The 27370-nt window shown below is 37.6% G+C and overlaps 1 protein-coding gene across 1 annotated transcript in view; it reads left to right on the forward strand.

The window, feature by feature from the left end:
• Window positions 1–20115, forward strand: part of PCDH11X (protocadherin 11 X-linked) — a 419257-nt gene extending 399142 nt beyond the window's left edge. Inside the window, exon 7 of the mRNA XM_041396567.1 lies at window positions 19724–20115. Within this exon, the coding sequence (XP_041252501.1) occupies window positions 19724–20115 (392 nt within the window). The remainder of the gene's footprint in view (window positions 1–19723) is intronic.
• Window positions 20116–27370: the final 7255 nt, after the last annotated feature.

Genomic DNA, 27370 nt, shown 5'->3' on the forward strand with positions numbered 1-27370 from the left:
AGGAAAAAAAAAAAAAAGAAGAAAAATCTATATTGTTGAGTCCTGTAAACAAGATGATCCCTGTGACTGCAAACTGTGCTGGTTCAAAGGCAGCCAGGTCCCCTTGGCCCTTTGCAGAACAAGTCAGCTTAGAACAACATCTAATAATGCAATAGAGTTAGAGGTCAAATTTGTTGGGTCTACAGTGAGAAAATGTTTTAAAGGCTGATGTGCTGATGGTCTGTCAACATTAGGAGTGAAGTGGGACTCAGGTAGACAAATCTAGTGGGTATTTGTCTAATTAGCAGTGACCTGTATTAAAGCAGAGCTGCCTGAATTAAATGAGTTATTGCTCATCTGGTGCTAATTTTCCTTATATCTGAAAATCTGGCAGATCTCATCTAGAATGCTAATTCTATCTTCTATCTTTTCCTCTGAGGTATCTTTTCATTTAATAATGAGTTCCTTTGTTGTTTTTAAATTTAGAACAGAGTCTCCTTTTTTTTGGTGGGGTGGGGAGTACCTTTTAATTTCTGCACTGAAATATGCAAACAGTTCTTTTGAGGGAAAGCAGTAGGAGAGGGGGGTGCTTCAGGTAGTATCAGATCTGTTGCCTTCAAACATAAGAATAAAATACTGAGTAGCAAGGTAGCAACTGAAATTTTCTCTGTGCCTGAAGATTTTTTAAAAAATTAATCCCCCAGCATTCAGGTTTTATACCTAAACCTCTTTTTTGGAGAGTTCTATGCTGCCACTGGCTATCCTTCTCCTCTCTCTTGGGGTTAATAACCTCCCTTTGTTTGGATAAATCTGAGCTTCCTTGAGCTGCTGACCACCCAAAGTTTGAGCAGCTTTAGGCTCAGCTTTGAAGACAGCTGAGGCAGTGCAGAGTGGCTGCTGCTCATGTGAACTCTGCCAAGATGTCTTGATAAACTGGCAAGGAAATTAATATACAAGGGTGGAAGGGATTACAGACAGAGATAGAAGGATTAGACTGTGCACTAGCAGCAAGACTTGCTGTAAAACTGTTGCTTCAGGCTTTTGTTTATTATTTGGAGAAATTCTATTTAAATGCAGATTAGATTTTGTACCTAGAAGTACAACTTGGTCTTTGTTTAGAAACTCCACAAAGAAGAATGAACACAGGGCTCTTGTTTTCATTTCTGGGTGAACTTTGACAGTCACGTTGCTTATCCTGTTATCTGGATTAGATATGCAAGCTCTGCATACAGGAGTTTTAGCAGTTTGTTTAGAGACCCGGCTTTAATTAATCAGTGTAAGATTACCAAATTGCCTTGGGATGAAAAACTGGGCCTGAGAAGTTGTAATTGGCTGCTGACTAAACAGAAGGGCCCAGCTCTGCACTGGCTGGGGAGGGGGAGAGGAGGGCAGAGGCAGCAGGGAGAAAAGGCAAAGAAGGAGAAACAATCAGTGAATCATGATTTGTGACAACTAGATTTTGTGACCTGAAATCTTTTCATTCTGTATACATTTTTTTTTTGTTTTGTATTCTGTAATCAATCACCTTGTGAAATGACATTTTGTCTTCCTTAGAAGTAAAAATGAAATTAAAATGGTGCTTTAGCAGTGCTGATGGGATTATGAGAAGTAGTCCGAAAAGTCTTAACATTAAATAGACTCTAAATACTCAAAAATTATTCTTTTACATATTGCAAAAGAATATTTCTTTAATCAAAAAATTATAGCTGAGGAAATATCCCAATCACTTCCCATGGGTTTATTTTTTGATCCTTTATCCATTCTTCTTCCATCTTGTCAGCACCTCTCCAACAATCCTTACTGGTCTTCTTAAAATGATGATAAATTGATAATTAACATAAATAAGACAACTTTTACTAATCATCTCTTTCTCTAATCACAATTTTCTGTAAAAAAAAAAAAAAAAAAAAAAAAAAAAAAAAAAAAAAAATCATAATTTTCTGTAAAAAAAAACCAAAACACCCAGCCCACATGCCCTACTAAAACCACTGATTTTGAGGGATATTTTCATTTCACCTACTTCTTCCTCCCCAGTACAATTTGTGACTTATCCACCAAGTTTCAGGACAGAAAATGCACACAATGATTGGCAGGAACTGTCACTGGGATTCATGTACAGAAGCAGAACTGAAATATGTTTCAGGATTTGAGATTTTGACCCAATTTTAGAAAAGCATGGGTAGCTTGACTTGTTATAAATACATATGTATATAAAAATACAAAGATGACTCTTGTTTTTTGTCTAATATATCAGATGGCAGCCAGATTTGGCTGACTGGAAACCAAGAGTGCACTCTGAGCAGATTTGTTTCACCAGCTGTAGAACATGTTCAGTGATTTTATATTGATCATTTAGCATGGAAATCACAAGCCAATGTAATGCGTTTAATGTGGTGTTATGGTGATGGTGAACCATTTGGCAAGGTAATATTTTAGTATTATCAGGTTCATAAGAGCTTGTCTTTTGAGGAGATAATGAACATTTCTCCATGCATTAGCCAGCTTTGTTATGAAGTGGAGAAAATATGAAGAGCAAGTCTTTGCTTAAAGGAGGTTGTTGAAACTTTTTGCCTCATGACATTTTAGGTCCCCTGTGGCTTTTTTGCCCCTTTCTTTATTTCTTTTTGATGGACAAGATAAAACAGTAACTAAAATGAAAAAATATATATATTCTTCAGAAGATGAAGAGCCCTGGACCAATAATTTACAAAGAGTGAAACGTTCTTGAGAGCTCACACACTCCATTCAAAACATCACAGCTATTTAAAAAATCTGAATTTATACAAATTTTTCCTGTGCTGCCCCTTCAGTGAACGAATTGTTTTCCTTCATATATTTTTGGTAATATGATAAGCTGTGCATAAAATAAATCAGAAAAAAAATAAAGTATCTATGATGAACAATGCATGTCTGGTGAGTGACAGAATTTGTTTTAAAAAAATCTGAATTTATACAATTTCTTTCTGTGCTGCCCTTTCAGTGAACCAATAGTTTTCCTTCATCCATATTTGGTGATATGATAAAGTGTGCATAAAATAAATCAGAAAAGAAAAGTATCTATGATGAACAATGCATGTCTGGTGAGTGACAGAATTTGCCATATCTGCCAGAGGAGAAAGCACTGACTGCCAGAGTGAGCAGTATAGGATTGTCACATTCTGGTGTCATACAGAGCCACTGGGTGGACTGAAAGGTAATTATTTACCTCTAATGCATCATTTCACAGTCACTTGTACTCTTAAGCTATATCAGATATTTATGTTCTTTTTGAGAGTTTCTTTTAACACCCTATTAATTGACTGGAATACAGCAATTACCAGCTTTGATTTGTGCTCTGGCCAATCTTTTTTTAATACATATTTTTTTTATAGTTATTTTCATTTTTTGGCACTTTTAAATTACCATTTCAGGCAGGCTGGCAGGACCATCAAAAGTTACAAGCTCTTACTTAGTTGTGTTTGAGTTGTGGACATTTTCTAAAAGTTTTTTTGTTTTTTTTGTGGAGAGAGAAGTCTGCATTCAGGATGCTTACTGTGAGCTGTGGAACTTCTGAAGTAACTGTATCTCAAACTCTTTGGACAAATGGCCTTTCTAGTGGGTACTTGAAGTCCAAATTAGAAAATGCAGTTTGCTGAGCTGCCCTCTGGCATGGCCAGCACCTTGTTACTTGTGAAGATGGAAGCTCGTAATGAAAAGCTGGCACTAAAACCTGATGGACCAGAGCTCCTTTGGAGTGCACCTGGCTTTCCTCTCTTTCCTCTTCTCTTTCATGAAAGGATAGATATTAATATCTGCTTTTTTCCCCCCTCTTTTCTCTGGAAGATGAGAATATGACCATTCACTTCAGAGCTCTTACTCTTCAAGTTGTCACAAGTACAGGGGCCAAGTGCAAAACTCCTTTGTTGTGAGCTGGACACCCCTTCTTCTCCTCCTGCTTTGGAGCTGTCCTCAAGCCCATTTACACACACTGCTATGTAATTATATTGATCTAATCTCCACTCTCATGAAATGCCAAGCCCTAAAGCATTTTCATGCTTCTTAGTTCCTCTGAAGGGTCTTTCTTGTGAAAAGGGGTGCGAGCCGGTCCAGGGAAATTTGAGTAACATGGCAAAGACATTTGAAAAGCCAGCATTTAGGAGGAGCCTTCTCCTCTCTTCATTCTCAGTCTCTGTCCCTGGCTCATTCCCTAAGGAAAGGAGATGGAAGCTGCAGCCTGTCTGCAGGGAAATGGGCACAACCCATGGCAGGAGCACACAGGGCAAAAAGGCTGAAGGACAAATCACTCACCAGCCAGGGGTAACAGCAGCACAGTTCTGAGAAACGCTGATGGAGGTGCACATGTCTCATTGCATAACAGCCAATCTATTTTAACTTACATAAAAATAATGAGATTTTACAGTGGGAACAGTTGTAACTACAGTCCAGTCAGTTTTAAGAATGAATTAAAGTTTGATTCCGAGAAGCGCTTTGAGGAATTTCTAGAATTGGTTTACCACGTAAAATTTTATGAAATCGTTACATTTTATTGCATTACAGTTAGTGCTAAATTTTAAGACAGATCTTTTGGAAAGTTTTGGCATCGTAATAAATCATCAAAGCACATAAAATTCTCTGATTTTTAGTGTTTTATTAAAATAATGAGCTCTTCATCATGGGAAGATTATTTTAAGTGTATTCATGGTTTTTTGATGTTCTATTTTGTTAGATTTAGTAAAGAAAAGGAAAGACAGCTATTTAGCATTCCTGTATTTTGTTGAAATGGGCATCACAGCTCTTTGGTGGAGGGGGAAAACTGAATTTTTGCAATTATGTTTTGTCATTTTGATTTCTTTGAATGTCAAGGACATCATCCCTTTCTCCAAAAGGTATGCTTTGAAAATAACATAATATAATAATATACAGTGATCAAGACTGTAAAAATCTGGTCCAAGCTATCTCAAGCTGAGCACCCAGAAATAATGGAATAATGGAGGCTGCATAATTTTTGAGCAATTTTTTTTTAAATTCCTCAGTTTCCCAGATGCAAATGGCCTCAGTAAAGCAAATAATGCAGGTGGGGTATTATTCATGCTCATGAAGCTTTTGATTGTGCTGTGGAAACAACAGAGTGCATGAGGAAATGAATAAATCTGCATTCAACATGAGGCTTTGAAAGTATTAATTAAAAAGGTGTATGGCCACATGCTGATTAGAGTAGATAAAGAGAAATATTGAATAACTACTTACTGTCTGAATTGGGCCCGAGGGTCCTATGAGAAAAATAGTATATGATGATTTAATTAAAGTTTGCATCAAAACACATTTACACAAGGGAGCTGAATTAATACTGCAGAGTTTGCACTTTCTAACTCTCCAGGGCTTCCCTGGGAAATGTTGGATCCCTTCCAATACAGAGGTTCTTCACTGGGACATCAGGTACTGATCAGACACTTGGTATATTTACCTCACTGAAGGCCTTAGATTCAAGGCATTCATAGAATAAATAAATATTTGAATCAGAAAAAAAACCCCAAATATTGATAGCAGCACATTTGGAAGCACAATTCAGTTGGGTTCTAGAATATGATAGAAGAAAGGGGGGAAAGGGAGCTGGGAAATTCTGAAGGAGTCATCCAGATAAGCTACATATTTACAAACTTGAGCACTGATATTTTTTATTATATCAGTATATAAGATCCTCTGTAAAATATCTAGGCAGAGCCAAGTAAGATTTTTTTTTTATTTCCTGGACTGGTCTGGGCTACTCACTGGGTTTTTTTCCCCCTCTTTTTCCCCTGGAGAAATTTGGCTACTCAAGTCCTGAAGCGACATCATATTTACTCAGTGTAACGAGAGCAGGAGCAGGGAAAGGGCTCTGGTGTGTACAGAATTAGGAGACAAGTCCATGAAGGGATGGATAAATGGAGTCACAGTCTGACAGGGATGGGACCATGTCCAAGGGGAGGAATTCTCCCTGTGCTGAAGCTGGGGACACAGCAATAACTGGCTGAAATAATAACAGTTAGAATATTGACTATGATGCCGTGATCAATTGTTCATTTCAAGTGTTTCTGGGCTTTACAATAAATCTCCAAACCCCTGTTACAATCACAGTGGTGCCACATTCACGACAGCATCTCAGTGCTTTCCAATTCCACTGGATAATGGACTTATAACTACAAAATGTGTTTGATTCTTCCAATTGTACAGCCCCTGAAACACATTATAAATGCTGTTATATCCAGTTGCTTCTGCAATTCAGATGATGTATAGACACATAGCAAGTGTGGTGTAACCAAGGAGTAGATCACCCAAACCTACTGTAATCATGGGGATAATGACAATAAGTAGCAAATTAAATAAATTTAATGTCATTGCTGCAGCAGTCAGCAAGGCCCTGGGTGTGCTGATGAGCAGCCTGTGGCCCCAGAGCCTCGGGACCATTTCTGCAGAGCTCTGAGTGTCCCTGGCACTCCCTGTCCCCCTCTGTCCCCAGCTCTGAGTGTTCAAACCAGGGCCCTAATGATTATTTCTGCCTCAGGGCAGCACAGAGGGGAAGAGAAAGGACCTGTGGGTGGGAAAAAGAGAAAAATACTCAGTGTCAGGAACCTCCCTCTCTGGGGAGCTGGAGTCAGGGGTTTATTATTTGTTTGTTTTCCCCCCAAGAGTTTCATGTCCATTCCTGCAGAAGTTCTGCCATCGTTCCAGTCTCATCTCCCAGCATTCCAACAGCCCAATCAGTGGGAGGCTTTTTCCCAGCCATGGTAAATTATTCTCTGTCAGAATCCAAATCTGCCTTTTCAAGTCTGATCATTTGTGATGAATTTATTCTGTTAACATGAGCTTGAATAGAAGCAAGAGAGGATAATAAATTAACTTTGAGCATATTAATGACATCTCTAGACTATGGGTGAATTAAGGAATAAATAGATGAAATAAGTTCAATAACAGGCTGATGAACACTTAGTCAGCAATTGACTGGTAGCTTTTCATTTAAGTTCTTTTATATCCTATGGTTAATTAAAAAACTTAGGAAGATTTAAAGCAGCCCTTTGGAGCACAGACTGAGCTCCAACTCCTCCTGCCATGCACAGGAACTGTAGGAAAGGTGGTTGTGAAATGCAGTTTGCTGAAGCTCAGGGAAGATCAGCTTCAGAAATTCAGGTTTGGACCCTCTCAAAAAGAAATCTGTGCCAAAAGTGGTGACAGCTTTCTATATGGCATCTGCCAGAGCAGCACTTAGCCCAGACTTAAAATATCCTTTCTGTAGAACTTAAGAAAAAAATAAACATAAATTATGTGACTTTGTGGGTTTGCTCTTATGAGTAGGGAGTAGGTTAGTTCAAGAACTTTCACTCCTAGCAAGAACTGCTGGGATTTATTTGGTTACCTTCAATGTGTGTCTGCCCTGACCAGGATTTCAAAACTAGTTTGAAACAGACTTTCAAAAGAGCTGGATGCTGAGTTTAGTGGCTTTGTAAGAACTGATTTTTCTTAAATCTGATCTCAAGAGAGCCTCTGTCCTATGCAGTAGAGAAATGGCTGATTGAGGCTCATATACTAAAGGAGGTGGCAAGTTCCTGACAAGTCTGAGTGCTAGTTTTTAACCTTGTTAAATAATATATGTTAGGCTTTTATTAGCCTTGGCATATTCATGCCAAAGCTTATCAAACAGGAATGAACATTACATTTTTTTGCAAAGACAGCTATGGTTCAATGTATAAAAATATGAATATAAGGAAGGCTGAGTCAAAACCTGACACCTACTCTCTGAAATTTGAAGGTCAATAAATTTATATCTCTCCTCAGAATCCTCACATAGACACACATAGACAGTGTGTGGTTATAAGAAGGTGTTTATATAATTGAGTTTATAAAAGCATAATTTAAAGATCAACCAATGTCTTTTTTTTCCAATTTAAAATATTTCCATCTTTGAAGTAATGAAGTTTAATTTCATGAACAATTGGGTACCTCATGAAGTTTAACTTAATACCCCCACATTTTTATATTTGTTATACTCCAAGTAATTAATAATAATAATAATAATAACCACCACTACCCTGTTTTCAAGCATCACAGTCCTGATGGTTGCAGGCACAGAACCTTTCCTGACAGCTGTTGCCATGGGCTGACAAGTTTCTGTCAGCAGCTGCTCACTTCCATTCTCTTGGCTGATCTTACTGACACGAAAATCCTCCAGAATAATCACAGCTATCACTGTTTCCTAACAATGTCTTTTTAAAATTATCCGTGCTAGGAGAAAATGTTCTGTAAAGAATTGTGTCGAGTGTTGATCTGGCCTAAATTATTCCCATCACTTGTCAGTTGTCCAGGGGCTGATAGAATCTTCTGTTTAAAAAAAAAAAACCCTACAAGTTTAGTAATGCTTCCAGCTAAAATTCCAGTATTTTTATATTTTAATTGGAAATTACTTAGAAGAATATATATATACATATAAATATATTTTATATATATTTGGCATATATATATGCGAAAAAATGTAATAGTTGGAGAAGGCTCATCTGATTGAGATGAGGAATTTCCAATCAAAGAGCAGAACTTCAGTGGAGCACCTGGTAACAAGGGAATGTTCAAGAGCTGGTAACTGTGACAGTATTGCCTCATCAGGATCCTGCCCAAATTTCTGAAGGTGCCAGCAAGGCCTACAAAGGCCCAGTTAGGTAGCTGGAGCCATCTCAATCAGTGATTTTGGACTCTCAGGTAAATGATGGAGACTGGAGATTTCAGGAATCCCTTTTCTTGTTCAAATGTCTGCTTGGAATGAGGCTCTGAGCTAATGTGCAAAGATTGCTCCAAATCACTCAGAGCCACACTCCAATGCCTGACTGGAGCACAATGAAGTTTGGATTATGCTGTTTTAAATTATCACCCATTTGAAGTCATTTTCTTTATAAAACAAGATTAAAATGACTGTAATTCAAAACATTTTACCTCAAATTGATGTGAAAATTGTAGTGTTCATATTATTTCCATTTTTCAATTTGACAAAACATTTCACTCCACATACAAGCTTTTCTGTGTTGTCACTATCTTAACAGTGAAAATATGAATTTTACTCTGTGCACTTGACTTTCCTGATGTGTCCTATTTCTTAACACTACTTATTTAAGTTTTTGAAAGCATGTCTTTCTACAGATTGTTGAGGTACCTGGGGAAAATACAAACAGATTTAGGAGGTTTGCTTACCTCCTTTCTAACCCACACAGTAACAGTTTATAACTTCATATTGTTAAGTTTGTTCTCTGGTCTTCATACCTGCCTGATGGTTAGATAACTACTGATGAATAAGCAAAGCAAGGAAGAAATTGTAGTTCTATTTTAGTGGAGTTGAAACTCATATTTACCTGAATCTTCCTTTCATCTGCTTTCGTAGTAATACCATAGGAGAAATTTCTCTGCATAAATTTTTCCTCAAAGTTTCATGTCTCTGAATAGAATCATATAGGGACAGAATAGTCTTTTCCTCAGAACTTTATTTCATAGACAGGGAGTATTACCAGTAATACTTTTCAAAAATCTAGTAAATTCTGAGTAACTTGAGTTCCCCATGAAAAAGGGTATTTGTGTCATCTAAGAGTTTTTGTTGAGCTCTTGAGGAAGCAAAGAACAAATCAACACTGAAAAGCACTTGAAAATTAAGTGACTTGCAGAAGTCCTTATCTAAACTATTGCCAGTGAGATTTACAACTGCAAAGTTCCCAGCCTAAAAATACAATTGCATTTATTTTTAAGTCACACTGTGCTCAACCATAAGTGCAACAGAATGCCAAACCTTATCACTTAAAGTAATAGCAAGGCACATGTCAGCTCTCAGACCCTCAAACTCCGCAGAAGGGCTGCTTCTGTGTGCTCAGTCTGCAGAGGATAATTCATTCCTTACTAGGGGGTATGATTTCAAGAGCTGAAAGCTTTAACTAGTACATATGTATAGGGTAGATTTAAAGTGATTATGGAAATGTCACCGCAGGACAATGCATTATTAGCAGGCCCTCATATGTTGTATGCTGTCCCCTTATGTTTGCTGATAATTAAAAAGCAGATTGGGATGTCATGGTGAGAATGAGTGCAAAATGTCCCTTTTATCATTTGCAATAAATATGAAATAGTGGTCTTGCTGTATCCTTCAGTGATTGTTCTATTTGTGTTAGTGACAAATGACATCTTTCTCCTTGTAATGTGCCTGCAGGGTTAAATGACTTTATTATTATTAATGAGTCATTGCTCCAGCTGCCCAGAAATACAGGGAGTAGGAAACATAAGAGATTTAGACCTAAGTAATTACAAATGTAATTATTACCTTTCAAATTTCATTTTTACGGCAATCACAAGGTTGTTAATCAAACACGGCCCTCTCCATGTGTTCACACTTTTTGGAGCCTTTGTCAAAGGGATGAGTAGCTCCGTGGGTCCGCTGAGGGTAGTCGGTGGCAGATTGACAAAGTGGTCTTGACAGAAAACTGCTGTGAAAAATTGGATGGAAGCTGCTGTGTAGCCATCAAGGAGGCCGTGCTTGAGAGGGTTCTCCAAGAGGAAAACCCTCCTGAGCTGCAGCCATATGGAGGAGAGTGTCCTCTTGGGGAGGTGGAACGCTGGAGTTTTGCTCCTCCAGCCTGTCCTTCCTCAAGGTTGTTGGTTGTCATGAAGGGATCTAAAAAACACAGCAGAGCCAGCATGCTGCTTTAGGGGAATTAAAAACCGTGGCCTATCACCCTGAAATATTTATCCTAATCATTCATAATTAGGGTTTTTTAAATTTTGAGGTGGAGCATAAGGTTTATTCTCCTGCAGAAGTGGCAAGGGATTTGCAGGGAATTCAGAAAAGAGGAATAGCTATGATTATTGTTAGGCCATGTTGCTGATGCCATGGAATATAAGCAGTGCTCTTTCTCAGAATCATAACCTGCATTTATATTTATTGTGAAATGTAAAATCTGAGGGACAGCTTTGGAGAAATGAGAACATGTCCATTCAATAATGCCATTTCTTGGTAATATGAAGGATCATCATAATTTAAAGAAATAAGTGAAAATGAAGTGAATGGAGAAAATGGGCACTACCTGGTACCACACTTTATAACCCCAAATGTAATGTGAATCAACACTGTCACAAAGCATTTGAATTTTGAAATTGCATTTTTGATGGGAAAATTGTTTTGTCAAAAAACCCTCAGCAAGCTTTATTTATATATTCAACTGGAATGAATCAACAGATGGTCCAATAAAATGTAACAGCTATCAGCACTCAAAAAATCATAGTGTGTTACATAGATATCAGCATAGGTAATAATTGTAAACATTTTTAGTAGTATTTGAAAATAAATAGGGCATCCATAGTAAACAAAAATAAGTTTAGTAATATTCTAATAAAGAAATATAGTTTGTTTGTTTTATTTGAAATGCAGTTGGAGTCACCAAAAAGGTTCAGAATATTTTTAGACTGTTGTGGGTTTGTTTTGTTTGATGCCCTAGTGGCAAATTTCTGTTTGTGTATATCTGATGAAAACACAATTCAGAACAACTTTTACTGGAGATCTTTAAAGTTACCACAGGAGATATCTGTTTACTAGCTCACTGAGCATTTGGCCATTTTATGGGTCCCTTTTGAAAATTAATGTTTCATTTAAGTGTCTGAACTGTGACCAATTGCCCACAGCTGTTCAATTACTTCATTTCAAAGATTTTTTTAGCATTCTACTTTCCATCAAACTTTTGTTTATTTTTTACTCTAAAGAAAAATATGGAAATGTGAAATACAAGGAAGGCAGAGCCCCGTTTGGCATGGAGATACAGCAGGAGTGTGAAGTGCACAGAGGGTGTTAAACACAGACATTTGAGGGGTTTTTCCCTTGAAGGAGCTGCTGTGTGTGACCAGAACTGAGCGGGAATTTCTGCTCATCCCCATCCTCCTCACCCAGCCCCTGAGCTCTGCTGATCCTAGGTCTGCTCCTTGGCACAAGTGTTGGAATCTGGGATTAGTTGGAATAAAGGAATATTGATAAGTGCATGTGGGTCCTTTTTCAAGGGTTAGTGACACTCACCCTGTCCTACCCAGAAATTCTCTCTTCCCTGCATCTCTTTCTGACACTCCTCCCATCTCCAAGCCCAGATCTTTGTTCTGATGTATCAGAATTTTTGATTGGTGTATCTGATTTATTGATTACACAGCCCAAGCTTAGGAAATGTATTTTCTTCTGTTTCCACACCAAAGTGCGTTTATGTAGATTGCATAGTGATTGTTAGTTCTCTTTATGAATCCTCACTCTTTTGGGATATTTAGTGACTTTCAGTAAAATCAATAAGCTGCCTTTCCTTCATGGACATACATAATTTTATTTGAAACTTAAATCTGAAAAACCAGGTGTAGTGTTATATTCTGTGTAAATTCTCTGAAAAGTGACAGCTGAAGCCCTTTTTTATTCAGCACATTATTGTAGGAGGTTGTGTTTATTACAGGAATTTTACATCAGTAGTAGAGCTTAATATGTATCACTTAAAATGCATAATCTTTGCAGGTATGGGGGAAAAAATGCTAATTTCCTTCTTTACTATATTTCCAGGTCGAAGGTTATTGCTGGAGGATAAACCATTTCTCACTATGTAGTTTCACCTTGTTTAATTGATTTGAATTTGAATTTATATTCCATGTTAAATAATGAACCATGTATTAATAATTAAGAAGGTTCAGTACAAATGGGAAGCAGTTAATTAAATATTAAATAAAGCACATTGTATTAGCCAGTATTGTAATCAATATATTAGATTTTAGGTTATCTGTTTTAGATGGTCATTTTACTTTACTGGTTATAGTTAAAATTCTCATTGAAAACTCAATATACACTTTATAGGCCAAGAAATATGCAGCCTTTGTAAATGACCATATATTTTTCCATAAATATCAGCAAAACATGGGCATAAAAGATGAATTCAGTTGGACTGTTAGAGCAATAAGGGTCACTGCCATGTACTCTGTCACACTCATGTTCATTAGACTGAAAAAAGAGTTTGCAGGAGGTTTGGGGGCTTGATTTTGTTGTGTTTTTTTGTTGTTTTTTTTTTTTTTTTTGTGTGTGAAATCTCTTTCTGTGGAAAACAGTAATTATTGAAGCTGAACTTTTTACAGGAGCATTGCCTTTAGACCATATCTTGGGTATGATTAATACAAGATTGAGGTTCTAGTCAGAATAACAATGAGGTAACCAAATGAAAGATTAATGTGCTTTATTTGTGGCCTATTGTTTGTGAGGGAAAGATTCAGTTCACAAGAGTAGTTAATGAGACAGGAATTACCAGAGGCTGACTCACTTGTCCTGGCACTTCCCTCATTTCCTCTCTCCCTCACCAACTTTTCCTTGGCCATCTTTAATAATGTTTGCTTGACTTGTTGAATTCAGGTGCAAAATCCTCATACCTCATCCCATCATTTGGATTTCATGAGAAGTATTTTTTCTGATTAAATTCAAATTAAAACCAAGGCTGTTAGGATATAAACTGTGTTCACTGGAATGGAAGCAGAGCTGATTCTTGCAAGCTACCCAGCACAATCTGGCAAGCCTAGGTAGCACAGAAAAATGTGATTTCCTTCATGCCTGTTGATTCCTCAGTCAAAACATCTGAAGGATCAATCTTCCTCTGATTTCTCACAAGCAAAGCAAACTCTGTACACGAAGCTGAAAATTAGAGAGTGGTGTGTCCTACTTGTTCTTTGAATAAAAAGGTTCCAAGGGTAGAATTTAAGTAACTCTTTTAGGTTTTTAATTTATTGAGACATATCCAGGAAATAAAATATTCATAGGGAACTCCTCCCAAAGGCATTTTATTATTAAACCAAAAAGCTAGAGTATATTATAGCAGCACTCATTTAGGGTTTCTATATTCAAGCTTCTTCCTCCTGACCTTATTAAAGTAACCCAGTTTACACTAACTACTATTCCCCCCTCCCTTTTTTATTGTTAATGACATTTCTGTTCTCCTCCTATGGTGGAGACCTCTAAATGATGTTACTCAAGTGGCCACTTTTGGTCACCAGGGTAATTCCCGACAATAATTTCCCCACATTACGCTTGAGTTCCTGCTCAGATTTAGTACCACGTTTAGTAAATACACACGGGCACAACGTGGTGGGGGAGCCTGACCCATTCCTTAGGAACTGCTGGCTGAGAGGAGGAGTTGGGGTTGTCATCTCCATCACTCTGGTGGGTTCCTGCTGAGCAGAGAGTGCTGGAGGTGCTCTGGGAGCTGCTGAAAGCGAAATGCTTCAGTAAACGAGAGGCACTTCTGGATGCTGACAGAACAGTGCTGGCACTGCAAGCCATGTATTCATATATGTGCTGTGTTGTGAAAATATGAAAAATAGCTCAGCAATGGCATAATTATGGGCAATTTGCTTAATTGCTTGCTAATTGTTGCTTGCTTTATTATGAAACAAGAGTGCTCTGAATGTAACACTGGATGGTTTGCATCCAAAATGTGTCAAATTCAAAACTGGCTTTTCATTATGACTTCAGCTACATGGCTTTAAGATTCAAGCACTCTGTATTCTGTGGTTTAAGGTTTTTCTCCCTTTTTTTTTTAAATTGTGATTTAATTTAATTGGTTTGGAAATTTTCTTTGCACTGTTTCTATGCCCCTAAACTTGCATTGGTATAGTGCAGTCTGGTGGTTTCTGAACTTCTGATGAATCTGAGTATTGAACTTCTAATGAATCTGAGTACTTTGCTAATTAATGCATTTGCACATGTCTTTTGATCATTGCTACACATGTGGGTAAAGGTGGAGATCTTTTAAGGCTTCTCCAGGAGCTCATGTTCTGGATTGTCCAGGAAAGCACATCTTCCATTCAGCACATGCATTTGGATTTTTCCTTTTAAGAGATATGTACAATTCTGAAAGTTTGGCCTTTTGGAAGAGCTACTGTCTTCTTTTTCAACCAGAATATCCAGACATGAGCAGAGAGTTAGACCAAAAATGCTTTCCAGCCTAATCTCTATGGTTCTGTGGTCAAGTGATGACTTCATGGCAGAGTGAGGAAAGTTCTCTTGATGTTCTTTTAGTAATACGTGTCTCTTTTAAGGCTGGAGAGAAAGCGTAGAAAAGAAAGTGTGTTGTCTGTACACCAAGTATGCACTTCAATGATGTTACAGGTCTTTTCCAACCAAAATGATTCCATAATTGTAACTTTTCATCATTCTGAGACTGCTGGTAACGTACTCGTACCAACAGCCTGTCTTGCTTTGTGAATTTTTCACGAGAAACAGTGTTAAAAATGGAACATGGTATTAAGCTGGAAAGGCCAAAGAATTGTGCCACATTTTGTAGAGAAGGAGAGTAGCAGTGTTGAGATGTTCAGTTTTCATTTCCAAAGAGCAAAGAGGAGAATTAACATTTTTATTTAGTACCTCTAAAGTCCCACTCAGACTTTATAACCATAGGAAGCCTCTGGTCAAAACAAAACAAAAAAACCCCACATTTTTTTTTAGGTATTTTTTGTAACTGTTTTAATTGAAGGAAGGCTATCTGGTAAGGCTGAAATTCCACATTTTCTTGAGTGAACGTAAATATTCTTGAAAACTGTTTTGAACTATAAATGATGAGACTGTGGAACAATGAAGAAAGTCTTTTAACTGTTGTGCTTTTAGCTATATTTGACAGTTCCGATCTAAACACTTCTTAAGAGCTGACAGACACTTTCTTTAAAAATGTTCTTAGTTCTGCAGACAATTAAAACAAATGCATTCCTAAAACAACCTGCAGTTCAAATCAAAGTGGTAAACTCACATGTGCATGAGTGTGATCTATTATATGAATTAAAAATTCTCTTTTGTGTTATTGGTATGTCATGTTTGAAGAGTCTCCATGTAGCATGGAAAATATATCTAAAATTGAGGGTTTTTAACTGAGTGAAGTAAGAAATTAGTGAGACTGCTAAGAGTTCAATGCAATGTACTCTTTATTCATAATATGTGGGGAATATGCAAACTCCTATTTCCATATATAAACTTGTCATGTCTTGTGTGAGAAGATGGTACCAGACACTGAATTTCACTTGCAAGAGCCATCATTTCTTCTGAAAATATTCAGAGACAGCTGGAACTTTCTCTTCCTTGATGGGTAGAGGCAGGTGTCAGAGGTGTTTCCTTCCCCTGATTACTTATCAGACTATGCAGACTAATCACCTGCACTACTACTTTGGAATGAGAGGGAAACTTTCAGAATATTTGATTGTCACCCACATTTAGAATGACTTGAAAAGAAACAAAATAGAAGGAAGCTTAAAGAGTAGCAGCCAGAAGGTGCCATGGTCAATTTGCAGAGCCTCTGATAAAGGACCACCTGAACATTGAACTTCACACCTCCCACAAGTGTGGCTGGAATGACATGTAAGGAAAATAGAGAATGAGTTGGACAAAAAGGAGATCTGTTTCATGGCCTGGAAGAGCAGGCAAAAAATAGATAATGCTCAGTGAATATTCATTTTCCTACAGTTTGCTCTAGTTTGAGTCATTTAGCAAGAGTCACTGCTTTATGGGTGGGGAAAGTTGTTTGTTTGTTTGACTTAGAAGAGTTTTTTTCAAAGTTAAGGAAAACTGTATATTTGACATGATATTAACCATAAACAGTAATGAAAAGCATACTCTGACAACAATATTGAGACAGGATTAAAAGATAGACTATGACTTCTGCATTGGCAGGCTTTCGTATTTTTAATTTGCCTACCATGCTAAAACCACAATTTAAATGAAACAGATCAAGAATATTTATAACAAAAGGTGTTTCTTCTAAACAATCCTGCATTGGCAGGCTTTCGTATTAAAAAAAAAAAAAAAAAAAAAAAAAAAACAACTTAACACCAAAACAATTTGTATTCATATTTTAGGATTTTGTCCAGGATAATTATAAAGCTTTGGGGTTTTCATTTTTGTGGGGGTTTTTTATTTCTTTTTTTTTTTTTTTTTATAAAACTAAAGCTCAGATTAAAATATCTCTTTATTAACAGAATAAGCAAGACTGTTACTTTAACAATACTCTTATTCTTAACATGGTAACGTGTTCCAAGTCTCCAGGTAGTCTGACAACACGTGGCACAAAATTACTGTCCTGATCTTTGAAATGGTGTGGAGGCTGTTTTATACGTGCCCTTTTTTCTTCCACAGTTGCCTTGCCAATGTTAAATGTTAAACTTTTATTGTCAAATGCTTCCTTTTGCTGTTTCAGCTTTGTGTACTCTCTCACTGTAGTTTGAGAAAAATGGTACAGTAGAAGTGTTGTAACTGCTTGCTGTGAAGAGCTCAAAACAAGTATTATTTCCAAATAAATAATTGTGTGTTTCACATTTTAAGTGAATTAATAGCATGTTAAGGGTTTTCTAATTAATGCAAAAAAGACCACTTTCTCTACAAAATGGGGATAATTCCACACTTTGTCAAGGTTGCACCTGATTTCAATGGATTGCCTTCATCAGAATAGAAGCAAACCTGGATAATTAAAGAGCTTAAAAGACTTGTATATACTTAAATTTATGTCTCTAATAGCAGATAGTAGGACACAGAAAGATTAGACTAATCTACCACTAGAAACTTTTCTTTTTTGCAGTAACTATAGACTCCACTGAATTATTTCCATATTTATATCTCCTACTCCCCATCAAAAGTGGATTAGTATTGCAACAGCAAGGTGCCAAAGCTTTGTCAGGATTAAACTGAAAAATACTTAGGCAAAATGACTGAGGACATGTAGAAATGCCAGCAATACACTAAAATAACATTTATAAACAATCGCTCCTCTAACTGACATGTACAGCATCCTGAAGCAGAAATAATCAAGAATAGAGCATTCATGATATAACAAGCAACCAGCTGTCTTCTTAAACATGGTAGATTTTTTAAAAAATGTATCCTGGTTTGGACAGCAGCATTATATCTTTCGATGCCTGAAGGAAAACTTAATTCTTTTGTATAGAGATGTAACATGGAAATAAGTGTTTGTGCTCTGCAGCTTTACACATTTTCAACATGCAAAATATTTGTTAAAGCAGAAATGCAGCATCTGTTTAAACATAAAGCTCAGAGGGTGGGAGGCTCCTACTCGGCACTCTCATTGCTATAAGTAATTTTTGTGGCATTCCTTCTCCAGTGCTTATGAGGCAGAATCTAATTTTAAATGCTATTTTCATTAAGACAGGTATTAAAAATATGTTTGTATCTTTCATTGGGAAGTTTTATGAAGAAAACACAAGGAAATATCCAATCAGATATTCTGCACTTCTAAAGTATTTAACCACATACACAGGAGGAGAATATAAAATTAACACTTGCAATATTAAATCTATTTTGAGGAATGTGTAGAAATTTAATTCCATTAATTTTTAATTTGCCTACCATGCTAAAACCACAATTTAAATGAAACAGATCAAGAATATTTATATATTACATATGAACATCTTTCAGATTTAGTAGTTAACTTTGCCTTTGAACAAATTAACATTTCTACAATCCTTTTTCAAGGGCATAAGCCTTGCATCTACTGAAGAAATCTGTTTTGATTACTACCAAAATATAGAGGTTACATCTTCTTTTGCTAGTACTCTTTGATTTTTCAAGGTGTCCAGTACTGAATGCATGGAGAAATCAATTTTCTTCAAAATAGCTGTTAGGCTCTTTCATTCTTATAATTCCTGAGTGCATCTTTGAGGCCAATGGACCATCTTTGGCTAGTGCCCAGTTTAGGGGTTTTTACTTTAAGCAAAGGAAAACAATAAAAAATCCAGTTTTAAGGGAACATAAAAAAACCTCAAAGTTCTTTTCTTTCAAGTAGTTCTATGCAAATATCTAGAGTAATGGCATTAATTTTTTATAAAGTTTTTAGCTTTATTACAGAAATTACAATTGCAAGGAGTGAAAATATTATTTTAGGTCAGTGGCTGGTCTAGAGGACATGGTCAAGTTGCGCCAGAGGAGGTTTAGATTGGACATTAGGAAAAAAATTCTTCACTGAAGTGGTCAGCAAGCATTGGAAGAGGCTGTTCAGGGAGGTGGGGGGTCATGGGAATATTCAAAAGCATCTGGATGTGGCCCTTGGGGTTTTTTTCAGTGGTGAATTGAGTAGTGCTGTGTTAATGGCTTAACTTACTAATCTTAGAAGTGTTTTCCACCCTGAGCAGTGGTGTGATCTAGCAAATTGAGTGTATAAGGGCTTATTATAAAGCTTTAATGATGATGTGAACTGTGACAACACTGTGGGCCCCAGCATCTGAACCCCCACTGAAGCTCTGCACCTGGAGGCCTTTTCCTCCCAAAACATGGCCATCATTGTAGGATGGGGATTGCTTTGTTGAGGAGGCCTTTTCCTCCCAGACTGTGGCCATCATTGTAGGATGAGGATTGCTTTGTTGAGGAGGCCTTCTCCTCCCAGACTGTGGCCATCATTGTAGGATGAGAATTGCTTTGTTGAGGCCTTTTCCTCCCCAGCTGTGGCCATCCTTGTAGGATGAGGATTGCTTTGTTGAGGAGGCCTTTTCCTCCCCAGCTGTGGCCATCCTTGTAGGATGAGGATTGCTTTGTTGAGGAGGCCTTCTCCTCCCAGACTGTGGCCATCATTGTAGGATGGGGATTGCTTTGCTGAGGAGGCCTTTTCCTCCCCAGCTGCGGCCATCATTGTAGGACGGGGATTGCTTTGCTGACCTCGATTCCCTCTGTGTGTCTGTCCTCACACCCCTGACAGTGTCTTGTATTTTTCCACCCTTCCAGCTATCGAAGTGAACCTGCAGAAAGCTCTGGCCGAAGCCTCTGAGAACTGCACGCAGGAGTGCCTCATCCTCGGCCACTCCGACAACTGCTGGATGCCGCCGGCCCTGACGCAGTTCCAGCAGCCCAACACCTCCTTGCCATCGTTTGGCTTCCAGCAAGGCTGGGGCCGGGGAGCCAGAGCCGAGGGACGCCACACTCTCGGGAGGCCCCTGCCAAAGGACGACAGTGACAAAGGCCAGGCAGGGCCCAGGCCCCAGTTCTACAACACCTGCGAAAGACATTGCGCCGGCGAGGATCCCGTCAAGGTCATCCCCCTGGCAAACTTCGCCGCGTCCCACCCGGCGCCGGGGGCTGGCAGCAGCACCACGTTTATACACGAGCACCAGCTGTAAACGCAGAGCTGACAAATCCCGAATTTCAGGCTTTAAGTGTGACTGTGGAGAGTCACGGCCTAGCGCCGCTCCTCGGGCGCGTACAAACTCGTTAGGCTTGTGAATATTTGTGTATATAGAATCCTAAAGCTGAAACAGAAAATCTAAATCCTTAGGACCTGGTTGAAAGATTTACTGTAGTTCTTGGTAAAATCCAGAAAATGGGGAAGAGAGCCCACAACCCAGAAACAATCAGAAGAAGAACAAAATCCTGTTCATTTTCTTACATGGGCCATGTAGTGCAAATATCTGCCAGCAGTTCTTACTCCCTTTGAAGGCAATTCCTTAGTACAGTTTGGGGAATATTGCAGTCTAAAAATAGCTTACTCAAATTTTTCTTTGTTGTTATAATTTATAGCATATTCATAGATTTCATCTTCCATTTGCTTAGCTTTAGAGATCAAGTGAGCAATTTCTCATTTGATTGCTTGACATAATAGAATTAATAAGATCCTAAAATCTAATTCTTCAAAAGGATGGTATATCTTCCCACCAAAAATTATCTTTTATATAATTAAGAAGGAAAATGTACGTGACAACTGATTTTTATTTTAATTTTTATTGGCTCAATGTACAGGTATTTATTATCTGAAAGAATGCAACAGATGAAATAGAAAGCTCTCAGCTAGGCTTTTCTGTGTGAAATAAACAACCTGACAAGGAGAGGATATCCAAGATCAAAAATGGAAACAAATAACAAACAACTTTTTTAATTTCCCAAGATTTTCCTTTCTATAATAATTCAAGGAACAATATCATCCTTATTACGTTTTTTAAGCCATAAGTCTATTTCTCTCTTTTTGTTTCCTTTTTTTCATCTTACAGAGCTTGCTTGGCTACTGTTCCTGTTAGTTGAAAATTACATGGGCACTGCTGAAAACAGTAGGAAGTGGGGTAGTTTTTTTGGCTGATGTGATGTTGTGGCAGCAAGCTACCAGTGTTTTAAAGAATATTTAAGTGATGTGTACAGCTTTTTTTGCAGCTCTATTCACTTATTGTAAGTATCCAGTAAAAGTTTAACTATCATATTAGTTACTTCATTACAAACCTGTTAGATTAAGAAGTACTTGTCATTGTGGATTAGTTGTTAGAGAATGACTGATAGTGCTCAGCAAAGAAAGAAGGATCTAGGTAATGGAAGTTGGATTAATATAAACAAACCCTAATCATATTATTTGAAAAACTCTCAAGGTGATTCTCTTTAAAGAGGAAGGATTTTTTTCAATGTTCTGTGTACTGGAGAAGATATTCTCTTGGTAAATTCCACAGTGGATGAAAAGGAGTTTCCTGTCTTAGATTAAAAAAAACCCCATATTTTCTCTAGTATTTCCTTCTAGTACTTTGTTGGTCTTTAGCCATTTCATCATTTGCAGTATGTACATACCAAGGAATTTTTCCTTTAAGAAAATGCATAACTTTTTTGTTTTATTGCTACATTAAGTGAGACAATCGAAGCTGTATGGAGGGGAAAAACAGTGTGTGAATATTTCCTATGGGTAGGACTCTATGTAGGCTTCATAATGTAACTTAAATCTGTAATTTATAAACAAAACTGTGTGTAAAAATGCTGTAATATTAGCTGCTTGTAAAATTTACAGAAGTTCAAGTTGTTGAGGGTTTCCAATGAATGCTAAAAGAGCTTCTCTTATGTGCCCAGCAGGTATAAGTAGCTTTATATATCGCTGTCCCCACTGTAAATCTATTCAAACCACATTTAGATTTTATGTGCAAAGTGAAAAATTTTAAAAAAACCTTCACTTTTAACCTACTGATAAGGTTAATTAATGGACATCAGATTATCTAATGGTGTACTTCTTTTGCTTTCTTTTTTTTTCTTTTTTTTCAGTAGTTTTCAATAACGTTTAGAAAAGATGTGACGCACTGGCTTCCAGTTGCATGTAAATCCTGGAAAAAAAAAATCACAATCCTTTGGGTACTGACACATCTCATTTCCAATTCTGGGGCAATTAAAAAATTGACAAATTAATTCATACCTAAACAAAGCCCTTTGTTTGCTTTGGAGACATCAGGAGGAGAGAATTCGGCAGTTATTTTCAGGGATATGAAAAAAAATGAGCTTATCTGTAGTTTACACAGATTTACCAAACATACTAATTGTGCAAATTGAGAATAATGCTGGCAGTAATTCCTGCTATTGTAAGCAGAGGTCTTTAGTTTTTAGTACAGATGCTGCTATACCAAATGTTTACAAAATTGGCAGCTCCATTGGAAAAGTCTCCTTTTTTTTCTTGTTTTTTCACCTGCAACAGGTGATTTTCAGGGATGAAAATTGTAGCTGAAATTTCCTGGCAAAAAATTAATTTCTAGAATTTTAGGATTTTTATAGGAAAAGGTGAAGGACCCAGAATTAGTGAGTTTTTTTTCATTGGTAGGGAAAAAAATCCCAACAAACTTCAATAATGTAAATATTTAGGGGTTACTTTGGTTTTTACCCTAAGATAGAGAAGGACTTAACCCTGCCCCTTCCCTTGAAAACAAACAAATAAAAAACCAACAAAACACCCAAACTAAACAACAATAAAAAATTACTTTAAAAAATTATAAAAAGGAGTCTCATTATAAGAAGTATTAAACATTATATCCATGAAAATGTGTTTGGTATTCTAAAATTCAGTCAACAAGATACAGAACAATTACTTGTAAATACACATTCTATCAGGAAATAAATTGTTCCCTCATTTTTATATATTATTTCTCTAATATATAAAAATACACATTTGAAGCAGCATTTTTCTGAGTAGCATGTCAGTATCCAGAGGAATAATGTTACTAGAGACTCGTTACACATCTTGCCATATATATAAATAATTTATCTAGTACATAGGCTGTATATTTTTGTGTATTTTTTTTCCTTTTTTAGTCATTTAACTTATTTTATCTTACTTGTGTGAATTTGTGGAGAAAACAATTCTATATACAATATACAGTAAAATGCTAGTTACATGATTAGATTTGTTCCATACTGTGTAACAATAAAGGAAAACCTTTGCCTTCAAAGTGATGTGTCACACAGTCGAGCCTAGATTATTCCCCCTCCAAACTCATGCTTGTTGCACTCCTGAGTATTGCAAAAAGGATTATTTCCATATTGTAAAGCAGTCAGTGCTAAAGTAAAAAAACAAACAAAAACCTGTTAAAAGAAAGAACCGAGCCAAACTGTTTGAAGTAAGAGATGCTGCTTCTTTGTTTTCCTGAGCTGGGCTGCATTCTGAAGTGTAACTTAGTTCTGAAGAATAATTGGGCATGTGTGCCTGGCGGGGCAGAGCCTGCAGAGCACCTGCTCTGGGCTGGGAGCTGGCCGGATGCAGGTCATTTAGCTAATTAGCATGGCAATGAGCCCGTGCTAACAGGACCTGGGGGTTTATGAATGGCAGCTCCACACAGCATCAGTCCTGTGGTGCTGAGCCCAGCCGGGAGCAGAGCCCAGCCTTGGCATCCCTGGGCCTGGAAATCCCTCCTGGATTCGGGATTTCCATCAGAGAAGGGAATTTGGCTCTGCTGTACCCTGAGCAAGCTGTAATCCATGGGGAGCCCAAAGCCAGTGCTATTCCCCTGCTCCCAGCACGGTCCAGCCTAAGGCAGAGCCTAAATATTTCCTCTGCTAATGGTTGATCAGCTCAAGGTCGTTGGAGTCAAGCTGAGGTTTTAAAGTTGGAAAATTTAAGCTCGGCTTTATTTGATTTCTCATGTTTTCCTTTTGCAGGTTGAATACCGACCCTTAATCAATGAGAGGCAATTAAATGATCACACTGCAGTTTACTGCCCTGATTTAGCTGGGTAAATAAATGGGAAGGAATTGGTTTGTGCAGACACAAAGTAAAGTTGAAGGCAAAGATTTTATTTGGTATACATAGGAAAATTGTGTATAACTTATGTTATCCCTAGTGAAGAAAGAGATTGATGATTTCTTGTAAATATTTGAGTTTGTATTTCTGGGAAATCTCCCTGCTCTGTGGCATACTACAGGATCTGAGAGTGAGCAGTGTATGTCTGTGTATTGAAACAGCCCTAACCACACTCTACAAATAATGCAGCTGGACACCATATACTACAGTCCAGCAGCATTTCAAGTCCAGTCAATTTGCAGTAGTTCTATTTCAGGTTTCTGTACAGCATGTTGTCTTGTTAATTACAATGCTTATTAATAAACTAGATCCACGAAAGCAGTTTTCTCCTTTGCACTGTTTTCTTTGGGTTTCTGAAACATAAGTTGTTTAAAAGTATTCCTCCAGCTACACTTTTCCCCCATTTTCAAGTGGGAGCTTTCCAAATTTCTATTTACTGGGAAGCCCCAAACTGTCAGAAAGTCAAGGAAATTTAACTTTATTTGCAATTGCTTCGTGCTTGTGAGTAGAAGGCTTCTGGTAAGCAATAAAGATATTCACACAATGTGTACAACAATTGAGCTTTATATGCTCAGAAATATCTTGCATTTCTGTGCCATTTCTCTTTGTACCAAGCTCCCCCTTTGTACTATGCCTCTGATACATTTACTTATAGAAAATCATTATGAGCTGGAGGCAAGAGTGTTTATGGTGTTTGCTTTGTTAGAAAATAAGCTATTTCTAATTGAGAGAACATGGTTAATGAGTTGTTGTTGAGCTAAAGGGATTATCCTCTCACCATGAATGTGATATAAAGAAATAACCATCAAACGAGGAACTAATGAAACAACATTTTATGCATTTTTCTATCTTATTTTAGTCCATATTTAAAGAGTAGCTCTTGTTGGACTGATACTAAGGCAGTAATATCTTATTCTTTGATGCAGTTATGGCTTTTATGTCTGCAGGACCCTTTCAAGCAGGAAAATATTATTTATTTTAGCATCAGAACTGTGCACGAGTAGATTCCCTTACAGCCAATAACTGCTGACACATCAGTTGCTAGGCTAGATAATATATTCCACCTCCAAATTAAGAAAATGGATGAAAATTTATGGAGCTGGAAGGGTTTCCCTAGTTTGAAGCTGACAATATTTTGCAGGGCCACCTCAGGAGGCAAAGAAAGTGTGGAACTTCACAAAGATGTGGCCAAACAAGAAGAGAGCAAGGCAGAAACGTGTTGCACCTGAAGAAGTGCAGAATTTTGTCACTGGTGTCACTGCAGAGCTGCAGGGGAATTGCAGAATTGTCCTCCCATCCTTCTGCTTTCCTCCCTGCAGGGAGCACCTGGAGCCCTGCTCTGGCAAGGTGGGAATTCCTGAATCCCAGGGATTTGCTGGCCAGCCCTACAAAATGCAATATTTTCACCAAAGCGTTCAAAAAACATATCTTGGATTTGTTTAAAATAGAACATTTCTTTCCCAGCAGCAGACAGTTTTGGAGACGTGCTGCCCATGTGATATTTTAGCATTTTTCTCTTTTCCCCAGGTTTTTTCCAGGTGTGGCCTTAGGGCTGAGCTGCAGCTGGAGCAGCCCTGAGTCTGCTCCTCCTCAGAAGTGCCACATGCCAAGCAGAAGAGGAAACGAGCAAGAAGGGTCTTCCTGCAGCAGCCAGAAAACAGCTCTCCTCCCTTGAGTGGTCATGAAATTCATATTTTAAAAGGTACTTGTGGACTCTACTTCCAAATAAGTATTTCTCCAAGATGTGTCCTTTGTGTCCTGGTCCTTGCATTCCTATTCCAGTATGGAAGCATTCTCCTCCCTTGAGTGGCCATGAAAGTCATATTTTAAGAAGGTACTTGTGGACTCTACTTTCTCCAAGATGTGTCCTTTGTGTCCTGGTCCTTGCATTCCTATTTGAGTATGGAAGCACGGCATGTCTGATAACTACAGTGAGACTGATCATGTATTTCCACTTTTATTTTTGTTAATTTCATGATTTAGATGTCTTTTGTTGGTGCTAATTTAATGCTTAAAGCCAAAGCTCTAATAGTAGATGTGTTTAGGATGTCACAGCTAGGTCTTCATATTTAATTCAAAGCAGAAATGAAAATCTGTGGCTCCATGCATTCTGCTCCATGCATTCGCTGTGGTATTGGAGCTACCTCTTCTCACTCTTTTTCTCCACCAGGATTAAGTCTGTGTTGGTAAAAAGGGAAGTTACTGAGCACATCCATCCAAGAGACAGATGAATGAGGTGCCTGGGAGCTCTGTGCTAGATTTTAACCCATAGCTGTAAGCCACCAGCTGTGAGGTGTTCTAGAGCAGATGAGCAGGATATGCAAAGAAAAAAAAAGACACTTTATAATGCACTGAAATGAAGTTATTCATTGCCACTGCAGCTGTTATGCATGTAGTAAAAGAGTTGATTAACATAATGAGATTAAACTAAGAGAAATTGCTTTTAACCTGTGCTTAGCTTGAGTTGTTGTTTAGTTTCCAGAGATGATAAAAGGCTGTAGCCAAAAGCTTGTCTAAACTTTCCAAATTTCAGCTGTTCTACAAAGGATGTGTAGGTTTTCTTCTCTGCTATGTAGATCAAGCTTCTGTGTACAGAGAGAAATTAAAATCAGTCTGAAAAATGAAGTGATTATAAGAGGGGTGAGTAGGTGGGAGGAAAGGTGAATACTTTGAATATTTTTGGGGAAAAAAGACACAGGAAAGCAAAAAAAAAAAAAAGAACAATTTTTCCAGCTAACAGTACACTGAGATACACTGGGCTGTCTGCAGTGAAATGTTAATTTTATTCATTAGCATTTTATAGATATGTAAAATTTTTGGTTTGCATAGAAATATCTGTTAAAATCAATATAATCAAGATCTGTAATGACAAAGGAGACCTACTTGGAATACTTTGAGGCCTCTTTAAAAAGGCTCCTTCCCCAGGAAATCTTACAGGCTCATTTGTAGAAAATAGAAAGGGACTCTTGTTGTTGCTGTGCAAAAGCAAATGCCTTGAAGTGATTGGAACTGAAGAGACCAGAGTGGAGCAGAATGGTTTAAAAACTGAAATTTGATGGAAAAAGAAAAATACATAATCAATCTACATATAAGTATGGACACTCCAAAAGTAATTATCATTGTTTTCAAAGTTCATCTCTGAATGAGAGACAAATGTCAGCATTGGGTACCAGGTTAGATTCTGCACGTAATCTAAAAATATTCATCATCCTACGGAGGCGTGCACGGAGTCAGAGCTTGCTGTCTTGGCAGATCCAAGCTGATGTTTGTTTGTTTTAATTGCAGCAGAGACATTTAGCACCGTGGCTGCCTGGTAATGTAGGAAATGTAATGCAGGGCCTTGACATCTG

The sequence above is a fragment of the Onychostruthus taczanowskii genome, unplaced genomic scaffold, assembly GCF_017590055.1.
Source record: "Onychostruthus taczanowskii isolate IOZ18803 unplaced genomic scaffold, ASM1759005v1 scaffold13, whole genome shotgun sequence".
Lineage (NCBI taxonomy): Eukaryota > Metazoa > Chordata > Aves > Passeriformes > Passeridae > Onychostruthus > Onychostruthus taczanowskii.